The sequence below is a fragment of the Mycteria americana genome, chromosome Z, assembly GCF_035582795.1.
Source record: "Mycteria americana isolate JAX WOST 10 ecotype Jacksonville Zoo and Gardens chromosome Z, USCA_MyAme_1.0, whole genome shotgun sequence".
NCBI classification, from domain to species: Eukaryota; Metazoa; Chordata; class Aves; order Ciconiiformes; family Ciconiidae; genus Mycteria; species Mycteria americana.
In genome coordinates this window covers 56,914,672-56,937,879 of record NC_134396.1, presented here as the reverse complement: position 1 = coordinate 56,937,879, position 23,208 = coordinate 56,914,672, and the positions used below count along the sequence as shown (strand labels likewise).

At 38.8% G+C, this 23,208-nt stretch overlaps 1 protein-coding gene across 3 annotated transcripts in view; it reads left to right on the top strand.

The window, feature by feature from the left end:
• The window catches only part of MCC (MCC regulator of Wnt signaling pathway), a 220,504-nt gene that overhangs the window by 161,802 nt on the left and 35,494 nt on the right, over positions 1-23,208 (top strand). For all 3 annotated transcript variants that reach the window (XM_075488555.1, XM_075488557.1, XM_075488558.1), the window contains 6 exons: positions 617-753; positions 4,566-4,729; positions 9,853-10,059; positions 20,252-20,398; positions 20,723-20,812; positions 21,501-21,649. In XM_075488555.1, coding sequence (XP_075344670.1) covers positions 617-753; positions 4,566-4,729; positions 9,853-10,059; positions 20,252-20,398; positions 20,723-20,812; positions 21,501-21,649 — 894 coding nt within the window. The remainder of the gene's footprint in view (positions 1-616; positions 754-4,565; positions 4,730-9,852; positions 10,060-20,251; positions 20,399-20,722; positions 20,813-21,500; positions 21,650-23,208) is intronic.

The window sequence follows — 23,208 nt, the reverse complement described above, 5'->3', positions numbered from 1 at the left end:
TTTTAGTAGAACCAGCTTGACAAATAAGTTAAAACCTAGGTAATTGAGGCTTTTTATTTTCCACTAACTCCAGCAGTTCAGCACTATACTCACTATCTCTTCTCTTCCTTTTGAGAAGAGAAAATTAAAAACTTACTTGTCCCCAAGAGCATTTTGATACACGTATGCAGGTATGTGTGCGTGCATGCTTGCTTTGCACACAAGCCAATGGCATCCTTGAACTGAGAAGGACCAAAATCAGTTATTGCTAATCCACTTTGGGATCAAAAGCCACTTGTGCTGATTAAGAATTGTCAGTTGGGGAGTTATTGCAGAGCAATGTATGTCCTTCTTGCACACATCCTTGCTTGCACTCAGTTCCACCCATTGTGCAGTGGTCTGGAGTAATAATGAACTTGGCAATAAAGAAATGGGAAACAGGCACTGGCTGCTGCAGGTGGGTGCTGCGGGCATAGCCCAGTTGGTTTGCGGTAAGGGCTATAAACCCATCTCTGCTGGCTGGACAAAACACTCGTGTGAATTGTGTCCTGTGGCTCAGCTTACAGGTCTGAAATAAGTGTTACAGAGTATGTATTTCCTCAGAGGATTTTATTTCTGCCTTTGCTCTCTCTCCCAGGGAGGAAGATGAGTATTCAGAGCTCCGGTCAGAGCTCAGCCAAAGCCAGCATGAGGTTAACGAAGACTCACGCAGCATGGACCAGAATTCTGTTTCGGTACCAGAGAATCAGTCCACCATGGTCACTGCAGATGTGGGTGAGTTATGCTTCTTAGTAGACATGATGCCTTCTAGCAGCAGGAAGGCATCATAGCCTTTAAATGCAAATCCAAGCGTTTGGTGAGGAAATAAATGAATCTAGGCTGTGTTAATCACAACAAAAGCTGAACTTCTCCACGAATATGAACTTACATGTGAAGTAACCTCTGTGCCTTGATGTAGAATAGCTGTGGAGTCTAAAATGGAATGATTGTTCAGGAGAGCTCATAACTTTTGGGAAAGAAGAGAGGTGAAAAAGCTATTCACATACCTTACATGTGCCTGTATGGTAGTCATAATTCTGGAAGAGAATTGCAGACAGAGTAGAAGTTGAGGGAAAAAGCATGGGAAATGAAACTGTCTGTCCAGTTCTTTTACAGCCTAATTATAAGGGATGTCTGCACTTTTTGAAAATTGAGAGCCTTTTTAAAGTATAGAATAGGGATAGCTTACTGAAATGGATTTAGACAAGGATAAATCTGACACGAGCCATGCAAATACAGTGCAAGGAGGAGGCACCTCCAGACAGTCTGTAACTGTTTTTTTTCTGGTTAAGAACTAAGAGGGCAAGCATCTTCCCTTCACAATTTCATCTGTTTTGTTATCCAAGCACAATTAATGATCATTTGAAGAACCTCCAGGTATGGAATAATTACTCCATAAAGTTTGCAATATAAGCATGAGCAGATAGTAGGCCTTCAGTATGATAATGTGTCAAGTGTTTGGGCACAATTGCCAAGCACCATAGCTGTAGACTAGCAGAAGTCTGGTGTAATCCTCACTATGACCGATTTCCAGAATTCTCTTCAGAATACTATTTCTCTTAATTTATATTTAAAACCAAATAGTTGGTCTTCATTTTCTTCCCTAGGTAAACTAACTGGGTGCCTGGCAGCTTCTGTGCGTGATACTGTACAAGAGCAGTGTTTTAGGAAGTCATTGAAATAGCAGTCTTAAGCCCTGTTGCAGAACTTTTGATCCTTAAATATGAAGCTATTAACTCTACATGAGGCTTTGATGGTTATAATGCAACATGCAGTATTTACTCTCATACGTAAGAAACTGTTAAAACAGTTCCCACTTGTTTGGAGCAGTGCACTTCATTATTGAGAACTTTTTGCTCTTTTTTTCCAGTACAGTGCCTATTAGAGGAATGGACCTGAGAGTAGGCCAACATTTGGGCATAGCATTCATTGCCGTCAAGTGGAGTTTAATAATGTAGAAAACATGTTGATGTTGTAAGCAACCATATAAAAGAGATTTTCTGTATGATTTCTTAAATTGAAATCAATACACGAGCTCTGGAGCTGTATTTGTTTATCAGTGTAAGATCTGCCACCACACATTTGTATTTCAGTGTCTTTAATTTCTAGAAACATTGATAGAACAATATTAATAATAATGTAATCACAAAGTGTCTGACATACAGAATTCTAAGTATACTTAACAAAATACTGTATGGAGTCAAGATATTTTAGTAGAGGTTTTTATATTCTTAAAGGTGAATGTTTTTACTTTCAAAAGTTAATGCTTATTATTAAGTTCCTACTTGAACAGATTCTAACATGAGGACTTTTTTTCCTTTAATTTTCTTTCCTTTTTTTTTTTCCTTTCTTTTGACAAAAAAATCAAACTAATTTACTTTTCAGCATTTATTTTGGGGTTAGGGCTTTGATTTTGTTCTTCATGGGGTGGAGCTGAAGCAGGGTTTGTGTACATTAAGAGCAAGTTATCCATTTAAGTTTCTGCTAACAGTGGGAAACATGGCAATAAAATGAAATATAGCAATGAACAAAATAAGAGTGTTAACTCTAGGGATTCTTGCATTTTTTCCATGTTTTCCTTCTATACGTGGACTCTGTCCTTTTTGGGTTTTGTTTCTGTATTTCTGTGGAAATAAATCCTTGTGTGTGTGTGTGCATACACACACATATATATACACAAATATGTATTTTTTTAAATCCTTCTAGGTATAGGTATATAAGGATAAAAAACCATGACCTAATAACTATGTGCATGAGCTTGCTTACTGCCCTAATGGAACGAGTATCAGTGACTTACTAAAAACAACGATACGTCATGATACACTAATGCATTTGGATGTGTTGCTCTGTTGCTACAGGCAATAAAACACCAAGAGCTAAAACTATGAATGTTCTCCAGTATGTCTTGCAGAGCTTGTGCTTGAGTTGTACTGGTTTTCTGTGAGAAATGGTGTTCTCATTACTGTAAACCCTTATTTTCTGGGGAAAACATTATTGTAGGAACAAAACTCAGCATACGAGGTCTTGTGAGGGTTGTTTGAATGGACAAAATAGAAGATAGTATGGAAATAAATAAATGCAAGCAAACAAAATAGGTTTTTACAATTAAGCATCCTGCATGGTATATGCTGCTCATAAGCAAGTGTTATTATAACAGGATTTTTGGTATTACTACAACAGATAAGTAGCTGCTAGCCAGGAGCTAGTGAATATGACTTCAAGAGTAAAGTTTTGTATGTGTTGCCCATTCACATTTTCCATACAATACTGTGACATCATTCTAAACTCTTCTTTTTGGTCAGCAGTAGGTTCATGTTTATGTGCATTAGGCTGTGGAGTTAGATTTGTGGTAACGAGTTTACAGTTTTTTGCTTTCTGATCATCTCATCCCTTCATCCAACTGCTTTCAGTCTTCTCTTGCACAGTGAGATTTCAAGGCAGTCTACAGTGATCTGGTGTCCCATGTATCTTAAATTTCAGAGACAGTTCAATGCCACACTACTTTAGTCCCCTCTAAGAACCACAGCTATGAGGGTACTAGGGAATTCTGACCACGGTGAAACACTTGCAGCAGTAGTATAGAAATAACACCCTCCAGCAAGAATGCCTGCTACTGGTTTTGGTAAAGTATACTACTGTCTCATAGTGCTGTCTCATAGTGCACCACTTGTGTGCTGTACAGTTGGTAGTTATTGCAAACTCTTAACTAGTAAGCCAGAAGTACTAAATAGCACGTCCAAGAGACAGCACAAGGGTGAATTCCTGAGACCCATTTTTCACAGAAATGGAGGACGGTGTGGCAGTGCCCAAGGCACTAGAAGAGCTTTGCCTAAAGACAGAAAAGGAAGTGATTCTCTGCTGCATTTTGTAATTAAAATAGCGTTGTTGTATATGCTGCTAATACAGGTGTACTATGGAACATAGCAAAGAACAAGGTGTGCTGTTACGATCCCTGAATATTCTGCAGTTGCATTTGAAGAAGAAATAGCTATAAAAATGAAACATAGGCTCTAAGATAGTCAGTAGGGATCATTTCTGTAAACAGCAGGATTTTTAAAATCAGGCAGTACCTAAGTACAACCACAAAAATTTCTCTGAAAAATGTCAAGTCATAACGTCAGTGAATGTACCAGGCAGAAAAAATGTTGAATTTACAGAGGAAAACCTTTGAGAGTAATGAAATCAGGATAATAGGCCCTGAACGGCAAAAAGGATAACAAAAAAGAAATGGCATAGTATGTGAGCATGTGGTGTCTTAAAATGTTGTCCTTCAGAGAAGAGAGGTTTTTGAACGAAGAATGAACACTTCAGGTAAGTAGGGAGAGTGTTATTTGTCAGATGGGAGGTAACTCATGATTTCAGGTGATGTGGTTATGGTATTTAAACCTATCAGTTGGTGAGGAAAAAGTGGCAGATTACAAGGACATTCCTTGAGCCATATCTGTCCTAGCTGTTCTGCAACGGACTCTTCCTGGGATAGAGTTTGTTTTTTCACTGAGTCACTAATTGTTGCGATACTTGTTTTGTTTTGTTTTGCTTTCTTTTAGATAACTGTAGTGACTTGAATTCAGAACTGCAAAGAGTGCTGACAGGTCTGGAAAATGTTGTCTGCGGGAGGAAGAAAAGCAGCTGCAGTTTATCGGTAGCAGAAGTGGATAGACATATTGAACAGCTCACTACCGCCAGTGAACATTGCGATTTAGCCATTAAGGTAACAGTAACATTAGGTTCTAAATGCAGAGTGCACGTTGCCTGAGATACCTGATCGCATTCTGTAGTAATAGCACTTTAGTTCCAAAGGTGTCAAAGTACTTCACAGAGATCAACTCCAGCTCACAGTGTGTGTTGGGTAAGCAGTAGTACACCTGTTTTACACTGAATTCTCCCAGGCACTGGAGGAGCTACCAATAGACTTTCAATCTCAAATCAGAAAAGTATTTGTCTTACACTCATTTCAGAGATAAGAGAAACTAGGGCACTCAGCAGTTAATTTGCTTTCTGAAGGTTATCCAGCAAACAAGTTGTCACTTGCCCAAGGTCACACAGCTGGTCATTGACTGGGAACTGAGAACACAATATGTAATACTCACTGAAATTTGAAGATAAAATGCCATAAATTATGTGCAGGTTGTGACTTTGCTGTCTTAAAATACGAAGCTAGTATTTAACACAGAGTATGTGTGGTATATTAATTCTAAAGAGACAAGCCAGACACAGGAACAAGTAATTCAACTGATACTTGTATGTCTTGGGTTTTTTGTGCATGTAACAGAACAAGAAGACGGATGCCTGATAGCACATGTAACGAAGGGATTGCAATTCAGAACGTGAAAGCGAGGGGACTGTAGAGTGGCTTACTATATTCAGGGAAAGACCTGAACAAGTTTTTTGTGTCAGAGGGAAAGGCGTCAGTGACTCATTTATATAAGAGCAAATATATTGACAGTTTGCTCTTGAAGTAGGGAGGTCTGTGACTATTCTAAATGGCTTAGACAGCCCTTTGGCATAGTACTGGGAAAGGTCCCCTCTGTCCCTGCTGGTGCCTGAAGAATATAATGGCCTATAAAGAGATTAATGTTGAGTAGTAGTTTGAAGAATGTGGGTATATTTGAGAGAGAGAGAGACAGACTGACTTCTGGGTCTCTTGAGAAGGGTCTTAAAGCAGTTTATTTGTGTCTCAGAGGATTAGGATCAATACTTTGAATGTTACCCAGTATTATATGGAGTTTTAGGGCTAAGTTTTCTCAGAAGTCAGTATTGACCAAGAGAGAGATTGTGGATCCTGGAAAACAGGTAGAGATTGGTCTGTGTGAGGTCCACAGAGGTCCCTGAAGTGAGATGAGATGAAAACTTCTGCAGGAGGTGGATTCCACAAAACATCAAAATAGCTGCTATAAGCTTAATTCTCAAGCTTTTTATCAACCCCATTATTTACTGTTGATTTGAATTAACTACAATAAAACTTTTATAATGATAAGTAACTGTCAGCAGTTTCTTCCTGGTCCGAAATGCAGGCCCTTTATTTTCATGTGATCTCTACATGTATAGCCATTTTTGGGGAAAGCTTCTCCCCACTCTCCATGCTGTAGAGCCTGGGATTGTTTGTGTTTGACAAGAGCATGCAAAGGTTATTAACCTTTCAGGAAGGTAAGAATCTCTCTGACATTCTCCGATTATGCGCTAGGGAAATGTGTCACCAATGTGTTTAATATAGCAAAACCTACACGTAGAGCCCCTCTCCACAATTCCACCCATGGCTGCAGGTCATTTCTCCTTTTGGACTTCCTCAAACAGAGAACTGAGAGATCTTTAAAACAGGTGGAATCATGAACGGAAACCTGAAATGTTCTGTCTGTCTTTTGCTTTGACTGTTGGCTTTTTTCTCCACTGGTGGAGTTATGCATCTAAATGTTTTGAATCCTTCTGCTTTGATGGTTAAATTTCACTGGGTTTCTTTTAATGCTGTTGCTAGTAAATTTGTTTGTTTGTTTCTTTTATACAAATCATGTGACCCTAGCTAGCTCAATTGTTTCTGTCCCACAAAGAATGAGAGGACCTTGAAATGAGATTTATCAGATTGTCTCATAAACTGAACCGTTACAAAACCATCCTTTGTTTAAGAAAATTTCCACAGAGTAGGCTGGTTAATGCTTCATATATTTTGAAGAGTAAATAACTATCAGTAGCAGATAACTACCACTAAAACTCTACCGATTAAAAAAAAATATGTAAATATTTCCAAACATGAACCGTTTAGAACATGAGAACAGCTTCACGGGATCGGACCAAAAGTCCATCTGTGTAGTGGCAGATGCCAGTGGAAAGACTGCATCAAAAAGGACATGCATAGCATGTCCTTCTTCTCCTTCCTTCCAAGATCCTTCCAGCAAGGTGGGCTTAGGAACTTCTTGAGCCAGGGATGATGTCTTTGTGTTTAATAGTAATGGGTGGAATTTTCTTCTATGTTTGTTATCTAATGCGTTTTTCAACCAGTCTAAATTTTTGGCCTCCATAAGTTCTGTTAGGAATAAATCCTACCGTTGAGTTATGCCTTGTGAAAAAGTGCTGCTTTTTGCTTCTTTTAAACCTGATACTTGCTGATTTCATCTGATATCATGTCTGTAACACATCACCTCTTGTAAGGAAACTAAGGCAGAGTACTGATGGCAGTGTCAGAGACGAGACTGAAATTACCATGATATGACATCCTGCCCTGTGCTCAGAACATTACATTCTAATTCAGTCGTATAATCCATGAAATTATACCTGAATTTATCTGCTGTGCAGCAGCATGCTGGATAAAACTGCTCTGTAATACTGCTTTGAAGAAAAATAAACAACCTGGTAGTTTATGTAGATATATCCATGTACAATATTTATGTTTTATTTACCATGGACGATGGTAGCATGTTGGTCGTCAAACCGGAGAATTGTGGTAATAGTTTAGTCGGCAAAAGGATATTGATCACGTTAAAACAAAGGTCCATAGAAGCAAACAGAAAGGTCCCTCAGCTTTGTTAAGGACCATAGGGCATCCCTTAGTACGACTGTCAGACCCATGCTGATGCTGTCACTGCCTGAGCTTTGTACTGGTGTGGGCAGATGGTAGCAATGGAGTCTGGAGAAACAGCAGCAGCCTCTCTCTCTGACGATACCTCCGTGGTGTTGAGCCACTGCCTCTGCTTCCTCTTGCAGTGTTGCTCCAGGCTTATCACCCCCAGTAGTGCTCTGAGGAGGAGAAGAGGCTTGGGAAAGAGAGGGGTTGGAAAAATAGCAACACTAGGAGCAAGGGGGCAGCAGCAGAACTTGGCATTAGAGGGGTAAGGAAACAGCAGGGGAAGTGCGTGAAAGAGAAGAGGAGTTTTGGGAGAAGAAGGGAGCGTAGAAGACAGCAATGAACAGGCACTGTTTAAAATAAAGCTGGCATCATCAAGAGAGAATGCTCCTGCCATTACAGAGCTTTTCTTCACATGATAAGATTAACCGCCCTATGCTTATTCAGAATTTGAACTCATTGTCATGTTGTGTTGAAATAACTTACCTTGTCATAGCCTGAGACCTATAGGTCCAAGTGAAACTAATGTAAGGGAGAGCTGCGGCTTCTTTTCATCATACAGAGATGTTGCAAGGCATTGCTCTTTTAGAAGAGCAATTTAAGCTTACTACCAAATATGTGAGCAGAATTATAGTGTAGATACTCTGTCAATGGAGTTTTATATTTATGACTCTAAACGTAGTGCAGTTTTATGGAAGAGACACATGAAATACTATTTAAAAGGATAAACTGAACCTGATTGCAAAAGTTTTGTCCCTGCTTGTTCCACAGAGGTGTTTTGAACTAGTTGTTAAAAATAGTATTTTTCCTTTTGTATGAGTGTCTTTTCCTCCTCACTAAGGAGTCTTGCTGTAGCCAAGATTTATTCTTTAAGATTAATGTATTGATAACAATAAATAACCAACTTTTCATTATCATGGACAAATAATAAAATTTCACTGATACCTCAGTGTCAGACAGTGCTGAAAAGACTGGGAAGATTTCTTGCAGAAAAAAAATGAGGATGTATTTTCAACTTGGTTTGTCATTTTCAGCTGTACTGTAGTTGGTTCTTTTAGTCCCTCCCAAATTAAAGACATAAACTTCAGTTAAAAGTCATTTTGAATAAAACAACTAAGTAGTCTATTTTTAACCTTGGTACATGAGTTATTTATCTCCCATGTTAAACTTAAAAGTATAGGCTTTAGCTACAACTTGTTCTTGGATTATCCAGTGAAATGAAACTTTCCAGGTTACTAGTTACATCATGTATTCATTTATTTTCCATGTTTCTTCCTACCATTTTAATGCAGACTGCTTTCAGAGAGATTCAAAAGCTTATAAGCAACAATCGGAGGGGTTTTGCTTGTTTCAAAGGTCTTCCATAAGTGAAACAAATTAAAACAGGCACAGCATATGCCGTGCAGTAGAATCAAAACTGCACGTAGTTACCTGACACGTTGAGTGTTATGCTGTGTTTCAACATGTTGAATGACCAGTCTGACAATAAGTTTAGGCATGGCAGTATTCCCTTGCTGGTGGGGTGTGTGTGTGTGGTTTAGTTTCACCCGGTGGAAGCTGCTGAATATCCTTCGTGCTGAACGGTGCCTACAAGGCACAGTTCTGAGCAAGGGGTGGGGTGGGAAATGCTGAATGGCATTATATGTCCCAGAGAAACCCAGCCTTTTTTAAGTACTAGAAAGGCTGTAACATCTTCCTGGTATAATGTAAGCCTAGCCAAGACCAGTTTTCTTTCTTTTATCTCTGGGTCACCTCTAGGAAAGAACATGCTCAGGGACATGGGAAAGAAGGGTCCTCTTTTTTTACTGTCCCACTCTTTTCCTTGCCCTTTTGAGGAGTTGGTCTAGAACTAAGAAAGGCCCCATGCCATGCACATTGACAGGCCACTACTTTCTGCCTGTTCCTCGGGGAGGGAAACAAGCAGCACAGTGCTCACCCATGACAAGGAGTCATTATTTTGTTTTAAAGTATTCTTAGATGAAACTACTGGGATTGCCGTCATCCTTGGGTAACCTGTGTTTTATTTGCATATAAAACATCGATCTGCTTTGGTGTTGGTCAGTATGAAATATTTTAGTAAAATGGTGAAACTATCGAACAAAATAAGCAATAATTTTGTTTGATATTACTTATCAAAAAAAGAAGCAAACTAATGGTGTTGTGGGGCTGGGCGTGTACCTATAAGTATATATAGTTGCCTGTTACACACTTCTGTCCTGTTACGATTAGTCTTGTTCAATCATCTTTCTCTGCTTCTTTCTGTGACTGTATTTTTGCAGACTGTAGAAGAGATTGAGGGTGTATTGGGACGTGACCTTTATCCAAATCTGTCTGAAGAGAGGTCTCGATGGGAAAAGGAGCTAGCTGGCTTGCGGGAAGAGAATGAGAGCCTCACGGCCATGCTGTGTAGCAAAGAGGAGGAGCTGAACAGGACCAAGGCCACCATGAATGCTATTCGTGAAGAAAGGGACAGACTGCGTAGAAGGGTAAGGTTGCTGCCTTGTTCCTCCTAGCTGGCTTCTTGTTCCTCCTAGCCTGTATAATTTTGTCACCAGAACAAGCTTCTGTTCAGTCTTGCTTCCTGTACTGGCTGTAGGGCTTTTTGTTTTTAAAGCTGAGCTATACAAATTACAGAACTAGGACAAAACTGAACATAATTGAAAAAGAGTGTGTCATGAACAGCCAAGGTGTACAACAACCCAATGTAAGAAATCATGTGTTAACAGAAAACCTGATACTCATCTCCCAAGGAAGCATATGTAACTTGTCTATAGAGAAAGCAGATGTTCATTTAGTGAATTTTCCTGTGAGGCATTTTTTTTCCTGTAAACAACAAATATTTCTTTGTTTTTGATGGGAATTCAATTTGTGATTAGGAGAAAGAAAAAGAGCAGGACTCCTGTCAGTGGGTAATAATTCTCAGAACTGAACAATGAGTAGTTCCAGCCATGTCCTGCTTCCCTGTCTACATTTTATGATGCTGCAAGGTCAGATAAAGGCCTTGTGCTTTGTGTGGAGTCCAAAGTAAAAAAAACTGGAAATTTGTTCACAAAGAAGATGAAAGATTCAAGAGAATGTGACCTCAGTCTCTGGTATTTTTAAAATTTGTTAGCTTTGTCCCTGTTAAATCTGCAGAGTTCTGGCTAGATATGAAATAATTTTATTTTTAAAACAGGTAGTTTCGAGTTTGTGTTCAATTTGAGTGACAGTTTAGACCCCTGTATCTTGGTAGAATTATCAGAAGTGTTGCTCTCTACCTACTGGCAGCAGATTGACCTTTTATGCAAATACTGTCTTTCTAAAATAACATTGTCCTGTAGTGTTTTTTTAGCATGTATCATTTTAGCATGAAGTTGTGTTGTGTGAAACTTCCAATCTTCAGGTATCAAGCCACAAATTACCTTTGCAAAACTCTCTAGCCTCTCTTAACACTAAAAAAGGGTATGTGTGATGAGGCAATAATAGTAATCTGCTATCAAATAAACCAAGACCACTTCAACTTTTCCTTTGTGATACTTAGTTTTATTACATACCATAAATGTAAGTCGGTTTCGGTCCTGAAGTTTTTGGACTGGTTTTATAGTGATGCTTCTTTTTAAACAGAGGCAATACTAGCCTTTGAGCTACAGAAGCAGCATTTACGCACCTGTGGAATTATTGCAGGACTGGGGATGGGGGGGCGGAGTGGTGGCAAGCAGGCAGGTAATAGAAGCGTGTGTTTGTGAAATTTGCTTACACAAATGGCAGATACTGACACTACAGATGATACAGATCAATCTTGGGATATCAAACAACAAAAAAATAGATGGCCTTGAGGATAGATGTAATAGAAAAAGACTTAAATTTTGAGAAGTATGGAATACAAGTTAAGGTGCTTAAAAGATTGGTAACAAGAATCTATGTTGACAGCCAGGAGCTCCTCAGTTAAAAAACAGAAAAGGGGAAAGAATTGGTATTTGTACTCTCAGGGATCAGCATGGCTGAGCCATTGATGCATGGTGCCAAATTCAATCCTGTGATGTACCAGATAAGTTATTTCCAGTAGAGATTGGAAAGACTGTGTAAAGAGCGGTGAGATCTGATCTGGAATGTTATATTATAGTTCTTATTTCTTACGCTTGAAAAGGTTCTGTTTAAATGGGCAAAACAAGATGTAGAAGATGGTCAGAGAAATGGGCAGCTTACTTGGAAAAGTGACTTAAAGAGATTGTCCTACTCAACTTGGCAAAGCAAAATCTGAATTTGATTTCTCTTTGCAAGTGCTGGAGAAAGCAAGTCAGAATGGGAGCTAATGGCTGTTCAAACTGAGGGACAAAACTGGAGCAAGAACAGATTAATATAAACCACTCATGGCTATATTAGGCTAGAAATTAGACTATGAGGTGTCTAACAGACAAGAGGATTGTGGTTCTGAAGAAACAGTAAGGAGTAAGGCTACTGACTAACTACTTTGAAAATGGAGCTTTAAAGTATTAAAGTTAAGTTTGTGTAATGAAATGTGTGACTGTGCAGAGATACCTATTAAAATCAGAATTGTTGCATTAGGATTGTATCCAAAGGGAAGCAAAAAAGCATACTTTTAATTGGCCCAGTTAATACAGCTGCATTAATCCTAGAGCTAGCCTTAGTATCTCTGCACAAAACTGTTAGGTTTTGTCTGGCTGCCAGCAGTAGCAGAGGGTTAGACTATGAGGGTTAGATGATGAGGAAAATGCTGTCTAGTTCTGTGTATGCGGATACTGCTTGACTTGGGCAGCCTATATTGGAATCCCCAGTGAACCAAGCATTTGCGGAGCCACACAGGTACCGGCTATGTTATTGAATATTTCACAATTCCCTTAGTGTAGTCAGGGCCCAGGACAGAAAGGACAGTGTGTTAACCATGCTGATCTAGTAGTTGCTGGCTTGTCTGTTGGAACTGTTAGCAGGGATGCTGCACGTGTTACTGATGTTTCTCTGTTACGGAAGCATCTCTGGTGGAAACAGAATTGAGGTCATCAGCTTGTTTTGTGTAAGTGGCTAGAGCAATTGTCAGATGATAGCAGCAGTGGGACTTTGCTGACCCAAATTGTGTTCAGACCACTGACCCTGGAGAGGGTAAGTCTTGAATTGCTCTGTAGAGACTGAGCTGTCTTTCATATACAGCAAGCCAGTTTAAATGTTCATTCTTCTTTAATTAGGGAAATTCTTCTTTGACAGATTGGATAGATGTCTTGCCCAGTAGACAAAGGGTTAATGTTGGATTGGCACGGAGCATAAAAAAATCAAGCAGCCTCTATATTCAGGCACAGCTGGCAGGTTTGGGTTTTTTTTTTTCAGTTGTTTTCATTTAGTTTGCACCTATAGAGGACTTCATTGAAACACAGTATTTAATATCATCTTGAACTTGCAGAACAACTGGTTTATTGCCCCCACCAGAGAATCTTGTTCATGGTATATGGCCCTGTCAGCAACAGTATGTAATTGTTGCACTGGAAACCATATTTGCATTTTTAATGTAACTTTGTGTCCATAGTTGCAACAAAACAAATGTTTTCTTTGACTTATTAAATATTTTCTGTATGCCACCTGAACTCAGAGTCACTTCAGATTATTTCCCTGGAGAGTGGGAAAGGAGATCGAACTAGAATTTAGTTATTGTTCTTCTCAAATTAAATTGGGTGAAGTGAATAAGCTTGAAGTTGACCAGATCAATAGGGCTGTTACTTTAGACCAATGTCTGTAATCAAGCAGAGTGCTTTCAATACATTTTTCTCAGGCTTGTTGGAGATTTAATTTAATTAGGTATTTACTGTGCTCAGTTAACAGATTGAGCCGCTTTCTAGAACAGTAGCTAAGAAACAACATACATATGGAGTTTGTTTCTCGCGGGTCATTAGTAAATGAGGTAATTGCTTATTTCTGTAGGGTGCCTGCAGTGTAGCAGCTAATTTCGTAACACAGAGGTTTATTTTACCTCCATATGATATTGCCGTATTAAAAATCAAATCTGTTCAAGTCTGGGCCAGTCAACGCCCTAGAAACTGCTTACACATAGCTGACCGTAATCCTGAATCCAGTAATACAGATAAAATGCTGGGGAACTTCTGTGCCAGTTCAGGGGATTAATATTATTATTACATGAGAATAAGGTTGTAATCAGGTCAGCACTATTTACAACTGCTATATGTAGTACCAGGCTTAAATAGTAGTAGGAAAAGTAATACTAGTGTTCTTACACAAAATCTCTTTGTGTCCACCAGGGGAATCACATGAGCAGCCCTGATACAGCATATAAACTCCATCATGACTGCAGAATAAAAGTTGTGGGGTTTGTAGTTGCTGCCCATGAAAGCTGCCAGATGAGCAGTGCATCAGCGCAGTCCCAGGCAGCCCGTTGGCATAAGAAGCAGTGCATGTGGGCAGTGTTCAGGCTTCCCTGAGGCTGTTCTGAAGAGCTAAGTCTAAAGTGAAAAGATGGTTCCAGCTCTGGAAGTCTGTTACGTTTGTTCTCTGCATAAGCCGTGTCAATTTGTTCAGTTAATCAAATGCTTTTAGTTGTGAAGATTATTCTGTATCTGCTCCAAACTCAGCTGAATTCACCAACCTAACCAGAACAAAAACAGACTAATACTTTAGCTATCTTTGACTTAAGACCTTCATGAAAACAAGCAATCTGGCAGAGGAGTAGGAAAGTGCCATTTTAATGTGTGATCTCTCCAGCTGCCCAGATTGCCCCCAGTCCAAGAAACTTCATCGTAGCATGAGGGCTCTCCCAAAATACCTTGTTCTTGCGAGGAGTTGAAACCTACCCAAACCACAGCAGGAGTCAGATCCTTGGCCTCACAGGCATTCTTGAGCCCACACTGTTCTCAGATGACACAAAACTGGCACAAGCTGCTTGACTGTCCTTGTTTTGGCATCATTCATGTTGGGATCAGAAGGTATTGTTCCAGATTACTAGAGAACACTGATATGTTATGGGTCTTCAGAGATTTTTATCAGCTTGCGCAGCTTAAAGTGATCCTTGAACTGCTCTGTCTCCTTGTCTCTTCGTGCGCACCAAAAACCTGAGGTAGCAGCCAAAAGCTATTTCCATTCTCCTCCTCCTTCAGTTGCATGATATTTGCTTATGCAGCAGTATCTCCACTTAGCTGTTAACAAACTGGAGCTTTGCTTCTCTTTCCAAGCTTGTATGCAAATGCTCAGTGAAATCTGAAATTAAATCTGAAATTAAATGAGAAAAAGCCTAAGATAGGCTTACTGCCCTTGCTCGTGTTTGTTTCTGCTGTGTGCTAGCCTGGATCAGAACACTTCAGTTGTGCTCGGAACTTTTAGGGAATCCACCCTTCACCTCCCATGTCACATCCTGCCACATCCTTGGTTTTCATTGCTTTGCATCCTTTATAGAGGTGCAGCACACGGATCTTTCCGCATGGAGCGCTGCATGAGGGACTTTTGTCTGAAAGGTATCGAAAGCAGAGGAGCGCTTGCTTGGTAACGTATTTGTATCACGCAGTGCGCTGCAGCCTCTCCTGCTACTTAAAAAAGCCGTGTGTATAAACCCTAGTAGCATACCTGTTCTCCCGTAGCTTGCGTGTCTGTGTGTTGTTCCCTTTCTCCATTCCTCAAAATAATTATTCAAACTGCAGGTTGATTTTCAGATCTGCCAGAGGAGTAGTGCTCCTAGTGACGGTTAAGTTGTTACATATTTCTTGAAAGTAGACATCTTTGCAGAGGAGAGGGATTCTGTAAATGCCTCCTTTGAACTGATGAGTGGAGGTCTAAGCTCATTCAGCTCCAGAGAATGCATTGAGGAGATAGCCCTTATAAATACCAGGAAAGACTTCTTTACCGTACTCGGTCAACCACAACAGACAACCTGTAGCAAATCAGACCTTGTTAGTCCTGGTGCTCATGATTTAAGAGGGGCTGAAAATTATCGGGCTGAAAATAATCACCACTAGGCCTGATTGAAAGGTTAGGGGTGCTTTAGGCTGGGAAGGGCCCTCGCCAGTCAGAGCAGCTTGAATTGTCACACTGGTATTTCATTGTCCATCTTCCCCTCCACAGATTTGCAGTATGCATGAATATTAGAAAGTGGGAGAGGTATATTCACTTCCTGTGGTCTGCTGTACTTCATCTTCCTCCTCTGTATAACAGGGAAAAAAAATTGAAGCGGCATTAAAATGCTGGGGAAAAGATGTTATTACTTGATGGGTTCAAAGATACTGCATGATGAAACAGATCACAAGTAGGGTAGAAAAGAATCACAGGCATGCCCCTTATTTGAAACTGGTTTAGGAACAAAAGCAGCAGGTGTCCTTTGAATGTGGAAATCAGTGACAAAAACAGGCAGTTTTTAGCTGTGTTCTTTTTATTTAGGATGTGTTAACAAATCATGTAGTTGTGAGTATGCATGTGTAAAATAAAGAGTAAAAACATGTTTCTTAGATTCATGATTACAGATAATGAGCATATTTCACCAAAGCATTTTCTATAACCCACTATGCATTTCTGCAAACATGTCCATGATGCTTGTTAATCATTTATGAAGTCTTTCATAAATCAAACATTACTGTAGTGTGTCAGCCCTTTTTCTCTTCTACCCTTGCTGTCTTTTTATTTGGTTCCTAAGGTACCCACAAGAAGTTATGCTTTATTTTTCCCTATTTCCTACTCAGATTTTCAGCATTCAAAGGAAAAAATTAGAAATGCAGCTAAACAATTGGTTCATATTGCTAAACATCAAATATTAATAAATAAAATTTCCAGTTACTTAAGTTTATATTAATAACTTGAGAACGTCTGTTTGCACCTGACTTATCTTGGTATCTAGGCTATCCATTGCTGTGAAGTCTAATGGCTCTGTTGCCTTGTGTCTCACTTAATGCCCCTGCTCCTGCTCTTTCCAAGGTTCCAGCACTTCTTTACTTCCGTAAGTCTTTGGACTTCCTCCAGCTGTTTAGAAGATCTTTGCTCTTTCCTTTTTTTAATTGTGGATTTCACAGATGTTTCCCTGGATTTCTCCTTTTTTTCCTCTGTTCTTGCCGCCCCTGGTTTTTTTCTGATCATATAATTGGATCTGGCTGTTGGCCACTTAGCATTTCAATTTAGAGTTTTAGGACTTCATGGCAATTTTTGTATCCTTCTGGATGTTTCCGTCTTTAGTATGATGCAAGAGCTGAAGAAATCTTTCTTTACATCCTTTCTTGTTATTCCTCCCCACCTCACAAATCCACACTTTCTTGTCTTTCAGTAGAACTGTTTTGGTTTTGTTTCCTTACTTGTCTTCATCCATCGTTTTTTGCCAATTTTGTCATCCATTTCCTGTAAGATCTGCCCTTCCTCTCTCTCCCATTTCCAAGTGTTTATTGAGTCTCATGTGCAGTACTGCAATTACCTTCATTCTACTAATAAACATAACCTTCAGAATAATTTATATTACATTGGTAACAACACTTAAGACTGGTGGAAGTATTGAGCAGGGTTGGTCAGACAATTTTTATCATTCTTCTTAAACTAATCTTTTCATAACTAATGTGCTCACAAATCCAGAGAAGAAATTGGCTCTTCTGAACTCTTTTTTTCTTGATTCCTGTTCTTTGGTATTCCTTTTTTTTTTCCTGTAGCATTACTACTAGTGTGGAAAAGTACTTTCTGAGGAGATGTTGCATACTGCTCTATTTATGGTGGAGGTTTTGGTGACCAGAAACAGTTACCTAAGCTGTCTCTGGGCAGTCTGGTGGGTGGGCAACCCAGTCATGAGATTCTGGCTTGGTGAATGTGTGAATTGTGAGGTCGGTGATTTTACAGGTCAGACAAACTTGCCCTGTTATCCTGCTCAGAATTACCATCCAGTACTCAGTGTTGCTAAAGTTAGTGCAGTTATTTATAGCAATTAATTCAGCACGTCATTTCTCAAAGGAAGGCCTGAATCAGTAAATACATCAAGAAGCATGAATAAGCAGACAGTTTCTTTAAGTTGTGGTTGCTTCCAGGATACAGTATTAAAGCAGTGACTTGCATAGATTGATAACTGTGCTGTGCTCTGAGTTTTCTTCTATAAACGCTTTCCTGAGCAAAGCTTTGCCTGGCTATGGTCTTATCTGTGTTCATTTTTCTTTCTGTTGCTAATGTTGTTTTGCAAATCCTTAAGAATAATTGGCTTTGTAATTGTGGCCAATAGTCGCTGCTCAGTAATAAAACATAGACTAAAGGAAACCTATCTGCATTAAAGTTTTATATAATATTGTCCTTAAATAAGGTGGTTTTAAACTCTGCAGTCAATGAGTGCTTACTTAGCATTCAATAAAGCAACTTTAACACTCTGTTTCCTGGTTGCCCTTAAATTCAGAATGTTACTTTTGGACTGAAATCTTCCAGGAGTAGCTTCTGGGCATAGGTGAATATTTTAGCAATTTTTAAGTCAGACTTTGAGGCAGGGATTTGATTTTATGAAGAATACATCCCTAGTGGTTTTCCTGTTTGTTTGCTTTTAAACAATGCTGTAACTTAAGCAGTTGGGGAATTTAGTTTGGAACAGCCTGGGTTAAAAGAAGTAGTAATAAATGTGATTTTGATTTAATGAAGTTTGGGGGTTGCCTTTTTTTTTCATTGTTAATGCCACAGTACGAATCCTATCTGCAGTGGCATTCCACATCTGCAAGCAGAAACATGCATACATGGTTTATTTCAGTTTTATGCATATCAGCAGGCTGAAATGATTGGTTTGCATCAGTAGAGCACTTCTGTCCTTAAGGTTTGCATTAGTGCAGCTGTACCCATGTTGAAATTATATATGTCTGTATGAACAAAGGAGGCCTCAGCTGCAAATGTGGAGAAGATACATGCTATGAATGTGCACTTCATGCACTCTGCTTAGTTAACTTCATGATGTAATTACAGTTAAGATGTATAGTTCTGGGGCAAGCACCCATATCCATTTTTCAGCAAGTTACTTTAAACACTGGGGATTTGATTTGAGGTTTTGTGTACTTTATCTTGTTTTTAACAGAGAGACCAATGGAGTTGTTTGGCTTCATTTTGTTTAAGGTGTAGCACTCCTCCATGACTGAACAGGGAAGTTATGAGTGCAGTTTATGTGCTCCTATTGTTGCTACCTACAGCTTTTTATTAGTAACATGCAATTGTTCTGCTCTGTTACGTACAGCACATGGGTTTTTTTTCTTTTTTTGTAATTTGCACATACCTAAAAATTCTGCTATTTTGACAGTAAGTCCTCAGGCAACCTGACCTGCGGATTGCATATGACCAAGGGAGAGGCAGGGGTGCTCTTCAGGGAAGTAGAAGCAGACTGTAGGGGATCATAGGAGGCTTAAGATACTGCTTTGGTGACAGAAGAGAGTTCCAGCTTGAACTCTTTCCTCAGTGCAGTAGGCTGAAGGGATCTGTATATGTTGTGCAGAGAACATGCTGACTGCTGCTGCTGCTTCAAGCAGAGATTGCTAAAGCCCTGACCGTGCACTTGGTGAGCCTATAGCTGAAGAAAGCCTAAGCTTTAATGCAACTTTAATTTCAATATTTTTTGACAAAGGGATTTCAGTTTGCTTAATCAGTTCTTTGTGTAAATGTATTTAGCATAAAATCCCACCTTGTCTTAGAGAATAGGAATCAGAGTTGCATTTCATGCTACCGGGGGATATCAGATGGACTGAACTTTTATTTCACTGGACTTTCAGTAAAATTTCACTGGCTCTGTTTTGCAGATGAACTGTTCCAAGAAAATCGACATAGAAACTTGCGTATTAAAGTAAACACTCAATATTCAGGGAAATTTCCTCTTCAGATGGTTTCCTCCCCCTTCTCTCATCTCACACTCTTCGTTTGAGACTCTGTGGGAATGAAAAATGGAAAAATGAGCTCTGTCATTTTACCTTGTGGCATAATTGTTGCGTTAAGCAGACCATTTATTCTTTGTCTGTTAAGAATTATTCCAAGGTAAACACTGTAATCTTTAGCTCAGCTATAGTTTGGCTTTTGCAGGCTTTTTTTTTTTTTTTACCCTTTAGTCCTGAAAATCTTTTGACATCATTTCTACAAGTATCTGGTGTGTTTTGAGGACTGTGCAGTGTTTGCAGTGTATGTTTACAGAGAGCTGCTGCAGACTATTGGTTGGGTACTTTGCTGGTATTTTCATGTCTGTACATTACTCACTGTAGGGTAGCTTTACTTAACTGTAGTTTTGAAAGTATGATTAATGTTTGAATTTCTTTGACCTTTACATATGACAAAGTCATCCTGTGATATATTTATGTCAAGTTTTTTCAACGCTGTAGCTTTCCATTAACAGTAGGATTTTCATTTGATTTGTTTAGGCAGCATAATCCTAGGCTGGAGCATTAGCTTCACCCCAGAGAGAATAATTTTTATACATATAGTACAGCTGCACTGAAGAGGTTATATAAAACAAGCTGAAACTTTGAGTAATTACTCTACAGTATTACATTTGCATATTTCCACATTGCAAATAGTTTTAAAAAGTGACAATAATGGAATTTTAAAACAACCTCCATTCATCTGCTTCCCACATGAAAACTTTGTGGCCACCAGAGGACAAAATACAACTTCTGTGCTCAAGCCAGAAAGAAGCAATTAGGCTTGGCTAGACAATAAGAAAATCTCCAAACTGTTTAAACCATAAAAGTGGAAAAAACAGAATGTTATGTTTTATTGTAGGTTCGGGAACTGCAAACACGTTTGCAAAGCGTGCAGGCAACAGGTCCATCCAGCCCGAGTCGTCTCACTTCCGCCAATCGACCCATTAACCCCAGCACAGGAGAGCTGAGCACAAGCAGCAGTAGCAATGACATTCCCATCGCCAAGGTGAGCTGTTGTGTGTTGCAGTGATGCTTCTCATTATCTGGGAGAAGCAGGCTTCATTTTGCACAGCTGCTGTGGAAGCATGTGATTAACTGGGAGATATCTAGAATCCCCAGAGAGTTTTCTGCAGTCCTAAGCAGGCCCGTGAACTTGAGCTGCAGACAGGAATTAAGCGCTAATGATTGTAATTCTGTCAGTTACAACACAGGTGTCAATTTTACAGTAGTTTACTTCGGGTTTGCAAGTGTAGCTAGTGAACAAATGCATTTTCTGTAATCTTTACGGAGTGTGGGTTCCTGCATAACCTGTGCAGCATTCGACTTACAGATTGCTGAAAGAGTGAAGTTGTCAAAGACAAGATCAGAGTCTTCATCATCTGATAGACCTGTCTTAGGATCAGAAATCAGCAGCATAGGGGTAAGGACTAATAATTATGTGCATGCATGATACCTGCTGAAGATGATCTGTGCTCCATTAAAGGCAGCATTGTTTTCTTACTAAATTAATATATGAGCTAACTGAAAATACTGTAGAAGTTGTTTTGAGAAAAATACTTCAGCAGAGAATATTTCACCCAGTATTAAGATCTCATTTTCTCATAACTGGTGGCTAGAAATCATTCTCTGAGTTACTTCATGACTTCAAGAGGGTAATTTTGGAGTCAATTCCTCCAAAATATTATTCTTCAAGAAAGGACCGTTCAGTTGCATTTCACAACTTCCAATCAACAGAGAACTGGGTTCTGCTTTGCAACACCAATGTAAATCCATAATGCTGTTGTTACTGTGTGTTAATATTTGTTTCACTGAAGAACTTAGCTCTGACCTTTTGCTAAGGTTTCAAGAAAGTAAATAACTTGCATATTAGGCTTTTTAAATGTATGATGAAATAGTGAGCTTCACCCTTTGGTTAGTAGAATTTTAAATCAAAACAGCTTCTTAAAGTGGAAGCTTGTAAATGTTCTACTCTATGTAAAATTCATAGTAAAAATTGAATAATTAATGCCTTGAAGTGAGTGCATGCAAGCAAATGTAGCTCTCAATGCAGACTGCCTGCCGGAGGAACCCAGTGGTTATCTATTCACAATGATCTATTCCCTGTGCAGGTGTCTAGTACTGTGGCTGAACATTTGGCACATTCCCTCCAAGACTGCTCAAACATCCAGGAAATCTTCCAGACTCTTTATTCACATGGATCTGCTATCTCTGAAAGTAAAATACGAGAGTTTGAAGTGGAGACAGAGAGATTAAATAGGTAAGATGGAAAGTTAGATATGCTCAAATGTGTAGTCTGCTATTACCTTTGTTAAAGTTACTACTTTTTCTATCCTTTTTGAACATTTCTTATTTCAGTCCCAGCTCAACTGTGGCAGCTGTGGATAAACGTGGTATGTAGTTGATGAAGAGAAGATTGAATCGTACACAGGATTTTTTCCGTTATTAGTATGACAGTTTGGTCATACATTATTAGATCAGCATGGCACCTTCACCTATGACAATTTGCACTGTCAAGTGTCCTTCTCTATGGCTGACCAAGTAGACATGGCATCTTTTTTATTAAGACACACCGCTGCTACAAATAAGGATTCCCATAACTTATTCTCCATCATTCTGGAATTAGCTTGCTTTGTTTTGCCTGGAAGAAACCGAATTATAGCATTAACTGTATCAATGAATATACTGATGTATGGTGGTGTGGCATATATACCAGTAAATAGACTTCTGTCTGCAGAAGAAAAATTGCAGCTTTCTGGTCACAGTTAAAATACTGCTGGTGTTGTCCTTCAATAAGTTCTATCAAAACCAATGCTTCGTGTCCTCTTTGGCACATAAAATCAAAACTGTGGATCAGGAACATGAGAATCGTGTCTCAGCATGTTTCTTTCCAAGTTCTCTCTTCCCCATGGCTATCTCAAATTTAGTCTGATCAGTACCATATCTCGTTTATTTGTAGCTCATGTTTTTGTAGTGCTGCAAAATGTGATCCTTTTTTTTTTTCCTTTCTTTTTTCTTTCTTTTTTCTTTTTTCTTTTTTCTTTTTTCTTTTTTCTTTTTTCTTTTTTCTTTTTTCTTTTTTCTTTTTTCTTTTTTTCTTTTTTCTTTTTTCTTTTTTCTTTTTTCTCTTTTCTTTTTTCTTTTTTCTTTTTTCTTTTTTCTTTTTTCTTTTTTCTTTTTTCTTTTTTCTTTTTTCTTTTTTCTTTTTTCTTTTTTCTTTTTTCTTTTTTCTTTTTTCTTTTTTCTTTTTTCTTTTTTCTTTTTTCTTTTTTCTTTTTTCTTTTTTCTTTTTTCTTTTTTCTTTTTTCTTTTTTCTTTTTTCTTTTTTTCTTTTTTCTTTTTTTTTCTTTTCTTTTTCTTTTTTTTCTTTTTTTTTCTTTTTTTTTCTTTTTTTTTCTTTTTTTTTCTTTTTTCTGTGTACTGCACAATTATGCTTGGACAACATGTGTCCTTATAGGAGGTGTCCAAGAAGATATAGGAGGTGAAGCATCTGAGAGTTCTAGCAGCTGGGAAAGTGAGGGCTTTATTCTGATTGCTGAATAAATGGTATACTAGTGCTTCTCCTTCTGCCTGTGTTTGTTAAGAAGTCAGTGATTTTAGAGTTCTGGATGGCACTGATTTCTTCATTAGCTACCTGTCCAAGTTTTGACATCATTTGCCTGTGTGTGTTCGGTGTATGTCCAACTCATACGATTAGGTGTAGTACATTGATGTGTAGTGCAGTTATCAGCAGGGAGAATAAACAGTGGTACTGATATTCTGAAGCCTCATTTTCAGATTCAGAGTTAACCCCACTGAGAAGAACATTACAATTAAGTT